Consider the following 6,871-nt stretch of genomic DNA (forward strand, 5'->3'; position numbering starts at 1 on the left):
TCCCTGCCCACCGCCTCCCAGCCCGCTGGTCTCCGGGTTCTCCTGGGTCTCCGCACCGCCGGGTCGGAGTCAGTGGGCGGCGGGCCCCACTTTGCCAGGGGACAGCGGGACCGACCCTCGGGTTCCTGCACCACCACTGAGCCCCCGTCCCAGCCCCCGCGTGAGCGCCCTCCAGGGCGTCTTTTGGGGGCCCTCCCCTCGTCCCCAAGGCTGTCAGGATGGTGTCCTGGATGATCTGTCGCCTGGTGGTGTGAGTATGGCCACTCTCAGACTCCTTCTTTCCCCGGGTGTCAGCCTGCCCCTGGGGTGGAAGCTGGTGGAGACGGAATTTCCTGAACTTCCTCACACCTCCCCCCCCACACCGCAAAGGTTAACGGACCTGCGGGCCTGCACGGGGCACCTGGGCACCGCGTCCTTGACCCACTCCTCCCCAGAATCCTTGACCTAAAGCAACCCTACCCACATGCTCGCAAACACATTCTGCAGACAGATGCCTGGGGCTGAGGGCCACAGGCAGATCCCAGCCAGGGCAGAAGCAAGGTAATAGGCACACTGAGGGTGGGGAATCCAAGGGCCTGCTTGCCATATGAACAGTCACGTGACTGACCAACTTTGCCTCAGCCTCCTCACTCAGTCTTACCCTTAACCTCTGAGTACTCCAGCGCCTAGCTCAAATATCCCTGTCTGCAGCCTGGCAGTGCCAGGTCTGGTGGCTCTGGGCCTGATTGCATATCCAGGGGAGGGGACAGCCTGATGCTCTCACCCACCTTGTCTGGTAGCTGTGTTCTCTCTCCATCATGTACCCATGGGCCACAGGTGCAGGCCTGGGCAGGCTTGGGATGTTTGTAAACAGCAGGGTGGAGAGGTGGCCTCCAGGGCACTGACTCAGGCACTGCGGGTTGTGCAAGCCAAGCGGGAAAAACAGGGCTGGTCCTGCCCCTGGCACTCCAGTAGGGGGAGGCAGCCACCTGTCAGGGTACAGGGGGAGCATGCTGCCCCTCACACTCCCCTGGCTGCTCTTCCAGACTGGTGTTTGGGATGCTGTATCCAGCTTATGCGTCCTACAAGGCCGTGAAGACCAAGAATATTCGTGAATATGTGAGCATGAGAGGTGGCAGGAGGGCTTAGCTAAGGTGGGGTGGGATGACAGCCCTAAGGGGGACTGGGGGGTGTGGTGGGGCTTGTTGAGTGTGGAGGGTCTGAGCTGGCCTGCCACTTTTCCCAGGGCCCACTAGTGTTGCACATCCTGAGTGGAGTGGCGAAGGAAGGAATGGGCCTGTTGAAGGGGTGTGGAAGGAGGGCAGGCCATTGGGTGGCTGTGGAAGTGCCAGTGGGTGAAATGCACTGGGGTGGGCACAGGAATGAGTGGCAGCTTCGCAGAGGCTCCTGTCTAGCCAGGCTTGGGGGAATGCAACAATGCAGCTGGACAGGCTCTCTGGAATCTCTGGGCTGGGCCAGCCAGGGGCGGTGTTGGCACCACAGGCTCTGAGGCTGACCTCTGTGCTCTGTGTCCCACAGGTTCGGTGGATGATGTACTGGATCATCTTTGCAATCTTCATGGCAGCCGAGACCTTCACAGACATCTTTATCTCCTGGTCTGGGCACAGGGGTTAGTGGGCCACGGGGCAGGGGTGTCCCACCCTTGGCCTGGCTGCTGGGCTCATCTTGCCCCTCTGTGCTCTGGCAGGTTCCCTTTCTATTATGAGATCAAGATGGCCTTTGTTCTGTGGCTGCTTTCGCCCTACACGAAGGGGGCCAGCCTACTTTACCGAAAGTTCGTCCACCCGTCCCTATCCCGTCATGAGAAGGTACCCTGGGGGAGGTAGAGAGGGAGACCTAGCGGTGGATGTGGGGAGAGAGAACCCCAAACCCCGCTTCAGGATGCAGGGACACCTGGGTTCCAACTTCAGGGCTGCGGCTGTTTGACTTTGGGACCCTGACAAGGCCTGGCCTCCTTGTCTGCTGGGCTGACCAAATGGGTGCAGTGAATGACCAGTGGTGTGAAGTGCCAGCTGGAAATTGGCTTGGGGGTGGGGAATGGCCCCTCATTGAGGTGTGTGGGGGGGGGGTAAATGGGTGGGAAACCCCGTTCTTGGTGCATTCTGGGCCTTTGTGACTGCGCATACTGGGTCAGGGTGACCGGAAGGTATGACAATCACTGGTGGCTTAGTCTGTGGAGGCAGAGAGACTCCTCTGGCTGTCTTCCTGAGCTCTCCTCCCCCGGCTCTGCAGGAGATCGACACGTACATTGTTCAGGCCAAAGAGCGCAGCTACGAGACAGTGCTCAGCCTTGGGAAGCGCAGCCTCAACATTGCTGCATCAGCTGCTGTACAGGCTGCCACCAAGGTGCTGTGGGCCCCAGCCCCCTGCCCCCTGCCCCACCCCATCCAGCTTTCTGCCAGGGAGGCGAGAGGTGGCAGTTAGGGCTAGGGCTAGGGTGCCAGGTCAGGTGAGGAGGTGCAGGAGCAGGAGCTGGAAGCGCAGACCTTCCTGGCTGAAGGAGCACGAATGGCTGCTCCTGTGCCTGTGGCCTTAGTTTCCTGTTTCTGCCAAGTGGCCAGGGGCTGAAGGCTGCTGAGTTGCTTTCAGTTCCGAGCCCTGTGCCCCAGGGATTAGCTGCAGGGTGGCCCTTCACATCCTTGGGTGACTTCCCTACTGAAGCCCCTTCCCCCCAGAGCCCCCACCTTTGCAGGTGACGCAGTGCCTCCTCCTCCCTCACAGAGTCAGGGCGCACTGGCCGGTCGCCTGCGGAGCTTTTCCATGCAGGACCTGCGCTCCATCCCTGACACCCCTGCCCCTACCTACCAGGACCCCCTCTACCTGGAAGATCAGGTACCCCGCCGGAGGCCACCCATTGGTGAGTAAACAGAGGGACTGGGAGTCATTCGAGAGTGATAGCCTCCCCAGGGCTAGGGACTTCTGGCTTGGTCCCAGGCCTTCAGACTGTGTAAATGGCCAGGCTTGTTTCCCCCTCTCTACAGGGTACCGGGCAGGGGGCCTGCAGGACAGTGACACAGAGGAGGGGGGTTGGTCGGATACCGAGGTAGTCCCCCAGCCACCAGCACGGCCCCGGGAGAAGCCTCTGAGCCGAAGCCAGAGCCTGCGTGTGGTCAAGCGGAAGCCGCTGGCCCGGGAGGTCAGTGGCAAGGAGGGTGTAAGGGTGGTGGGTGGGCCACACCGCAGCCCACACCTCCCACAGTATACCTGCTCTCTCCCCAGGGCACCTCACGCTCCCTGAAGGTCCGAACACGGAAAAAGACTGTGCCCTCAGACATGGACAGCTAGGATCTGCGGAGTCAGCCCAGTCTTACCTCAGGCCCTGCAGGTGCCGGGCTAGGTGCAGGGCTCCTTTGGCTGCACACTGGCTGGCCTGCACTGGCTACCTGGGTCCCACCCCTCCTGGCTGCTGCGTTTGCCTTAGAGCCAGGGCAGAGGCTGTGCGTCCTGCTGTGGACGCACCCACAGTGCCAGAGCTGGCTGGGCCCAGGGTTCTATTTATTGCCTTCCTCCGCCCTCTGCCTTCTCAGGTATGGGACCAGAGCCCCCCAAAACCGCTACAGATGAAATCAAAAGCCCACCAGCTGTTCATTCCTTCCTGTCCTCCAGAGTACTTGACAGCCTGCTCCAGGCCCCGGGTGTGTGCCCTTGCTGTGTGTTTTGTGTTGTGAATGAGGTCAGGCTTGTGAATGTTTTGATAAATAAATACTAAAGGTGTTCTGCTTCTCTTGATTTATCTCCCACCCCTCCCTCCACACTCTAAGTCATATAGCCCAGCCAGGCACAGCCAAGGTCAAGGCCGAGGCCGAGGGCACACAGTGCAGATGAGACCGTATTGACAAGTAGTCATGAGGTGTCACTGGTGTCATGAATGAGCTCTGGAGTCTCTGAGTCCTGGGTGACGGCGAGACCTAAAGAGGTCTGAAAAGAGGAGCCCAGGATTGGGCCTGGCCAAGAAGCTACAACCATGGAGGAGCCATGGGAGTGGAGGGGTGGAGGGGAAGTGGGCAGCGAGGGGGGTGTTGGAGGTAGTCCTAGGTCCTGAGCTTGGGGTAGGGGTGTCCCACATCACCTCCCAGTAGCTCCCCAGCCACCGAGTTCCATCAACAGGTACCTCAGGGGCAGCTGGCATTCTCAGCAGTGGCCACCAGAGGGCAGCAGCTGCCGGGATCTGGGCTGCCCCCAGCTTCCAGGTCAAGGAGGGCGGGGCTGGGAGCCTGGCCAGAGCCTCGCCCTGCCGGGGCCTGGCTGCTGGCGGCCGTCCCCAGAGACGATGCAGAGCTCCAGCCGGGCCTCCTCCGATGGCCCTCCCTGCTACTTGTGGTCGCTGGTCTGTGGCCCGCCATCCCCGGAGCGTCCACTGCTCTCTTGAGACCAGGCTCTTTGGCTGGGCTGGCTCTACGCCCCCCCTCTGATCCCTGGGACAGCCCTCCTGGTGTCACCACTGTGACACCCCCTGTCCACCCCCACGCCTGCTCTTCCTTTCTGCTTTTGAGTAAGCAAAGAGGTGGGTGAGAGTGCTGGATGAGGGGCAGGGGAAAGGGCTGAGAACTTGGATGGCCTGAGAGGAGGAGGATTAACTCTTGGTGTGGGATTATCTGGGTTTTATTTGGGAGAAAGCACTTAATCTCCTGGGGTGCTTTAGCTCCTCACATGTGGGTGCTCAGTGGCTTCCTAAGTGGCCTTACCTGGCACCACAGTGTTGTCTAACCTCATTAACTCATTCCAAAAATCCGTACTGAGCCTCTACCTGGGACCAGCCATATTGCTAGATTTGATAGGGATGCAAAGACTAAGGTCACACAGCTAGAGTGTGGCTATGGCACACCAGATGCTGCTTCAAGCCCCCGACATATTAATTTAATCTTCGCCCTCGCCCTCTCAGAAGGTTGGAACCATTGTTATCATCTCCATTCCAAAAATAGGGGGGGAAAAAAGGCACAGAGAGGACAAGTGATTTGCCCAAGGTCACACAGCTAGTAAGTGACAGAATTGGACTTTGAGGCAGGCCGTCTGGCTCCAGAGTCGATGTACTTAATCACTATGCAGAACCCAAGTAAATGAGCTGTTCCTTGCCTGGGAGGCAGGGAGAAGGAGACTAACGTGTATGGAACGTTTTGCATGCCTGACCTTGCACTGGGAATTTCACAGGGATGGTTTCTTTGAATGCTCCAGCCACCCTGTCGGGTAGGGGCTGTACCCATTTTACAGATGAAAAACGGGGAGTCTGAGAGCTGCAGCGGGTGGTGCTGCCGAGAGCTGGGGGCTACGCCTCCTGCTGCAGGAGTCGCAGCGGCAGAAGTGGAGGCAGCCTCCGCAGACCCAAACCAAAGAACAAATGGTGAAGGGGCCAAGGAATCAGGGGCTCAAAAGAAGGGGGCCGGGGGAGGCCGAAGTGCGGGCATTTCAGGGGCTGGGGCTTCACCTGCCTGCTCCCAGGACATGCTCCTCCCAGTGGGCAGGTCACACGGGCCCTCCGCAGACTTGGTGAAGCTTTCTGTGTTCCACTTGGTCCCGGCTCTACACAGCCAGCCGGTGCCCACTGTCCCCTGGAGTGCCCTGTTTCCCCAGCCCACTGTCCCCTGCCTGCTTGGGAAGCGCTCCGCAGGCACACCCTGCCTTGCCTTGCTAGCTCCTCTGGACCTCTTGCTTTCTGTTCTTGCATGTACTTTTCTTTTCCCCTTGAGCACATTGTATTTTCTCCCCTACTGTGTTGTGACTTCATGAAGAATAGACATCTTACTGTTGTATCCCAGCCCAGAACAAGTGGTTTAACTGAAGTGAAATATTTTTGTGAGTGTGTGATTCAGTGGGGAAGTGCTGCTTATTGTCTGACTTCTGCACTCAAGTATCATCTCTTCCATGAAGTCCCCCTGATTTTCCCAGGGCAGGATTAGAAACATCTTATAATTTGTTAACCTGTCCTTCTCCCTAGTAGTCACCCTACAGCCCCAGCATAGGGCCTGACAGCTAAGCAGCCTGAAAGAGTGTTACTAGAAGAACAAATGCAGTAAGTGACCATAAGCTCCTCCAGGGCAGGAGTGGCCTTGTGCTTTGGTCTTTGTGTCCTACGTCACCTTGGGGCTCACCAGGGTCTCCATGACATAGGTGGATGGATGGCTGACTCCAGTTGTATGGGTTATACAACATCCTGGGGTCAGAGGGGAAGGAGTGAGAAGTCCAAGTTCTAGGGCATTCCTGGTCAGCCATACGTGTGATACCAAGGCTCGGGGCACTGAGTACAGGTGGGCTTCCCTCAGAGCCCAGATGCCCCTTGAGGACCACCCATCACGGCCACCCCTGGATGGGGTCCCCATTCCACCCTTCAGCCCTCTGGCCTGGGCTCTTGGGGGAGGGTAGTCAGTACTCTCACCTGCCCACACCCCCCAGTCTGCTTGCCACCAGTGTGCCTGGCAGGATCGGGGCTGGGAAGGGATCTGAAGCCACCAAGGGCAGCCCCCTTAGCACCCTGCCCCTCTGCTGGGTCCTGTCCTGGCCTGCTGCCAGGGCCCATCCCTTTCCTCCCAGTTCTGGGGGCAGGTGGCCCTGGATTCTGGTCTCTCCTGCTCCCTCTGCCCCACCTCCCTCCATCCCTTGGCCCTTCCAGGTAGCTCTTCTACCTCCTGCCTCAGCCCACCCTGTCCCTCTGGCCTGTGGCACCTCTGTGGCCTGGTCCCCTTCCCTGCTCCATGTCACAGCTCACTGGCCCACTCGCTGTGTCTTAGCGGTCACTGCAGCAAGCTCGGCCTCTACACCCAGGCAGCCTCCGCCCAGGTTGAGCAGGGGAGTCCTGGTGGGCACCATCCTCCACCAAGGGATAGCGGGGACGAGCACTCAGCCTCTGCGCCCATCCCCCACCGGCACCAGGGCCTGG

At 59.4% G+C, this 6,871-nt stretch overlaps 1 protein-coding gene across 1 annotated transcript; it reads left to right on the forward strand.

Annotated features, from left to right (window-relative positions):
* Reep4 (receptor accessory protein 4) lies at positions 1 to 3,715 on the forward strand. The gene is made up of 8 exons (XM_015499513.2): positions 1 to 250; positions 1,026 to 1,098; positions 1,519 to 1,595; positions 1,688 to 1,808; positions 2,233 to 2,346; positions 2,722 to 2,857; positions 2,982 to 3,136; positions 3,220 to 3,715. The coding sequence occupies exons 1-8, from the start codon at positions 219 to 221 to the stop codon at positions 3,283 to 3,285; spliced, it is 774 nt and encodes a 257-aa protein (XP_015354999.1). The 5' UTR covers positions 1 to 218; the 3' UTR covers positions 3,286 to 3,715.
* Positions 3,716 to 6,871: the final 3,156 nt, after the last annotated feature.

Source organism: Marmota marmota, unplaced genomic scaffold, assembly GCF_001458135.2.
Source record: "Marmota marmota marmota unplaced genomic scaffold, marMar, whole genome shotgun sequence".
Classification (NCBI taxonomy): domain Eukaryota; kingdom Metazoa; phylum Chordata; class Mammalia; order Rodentia; family Sciuridae; genus Marmota; species Marmota marmota.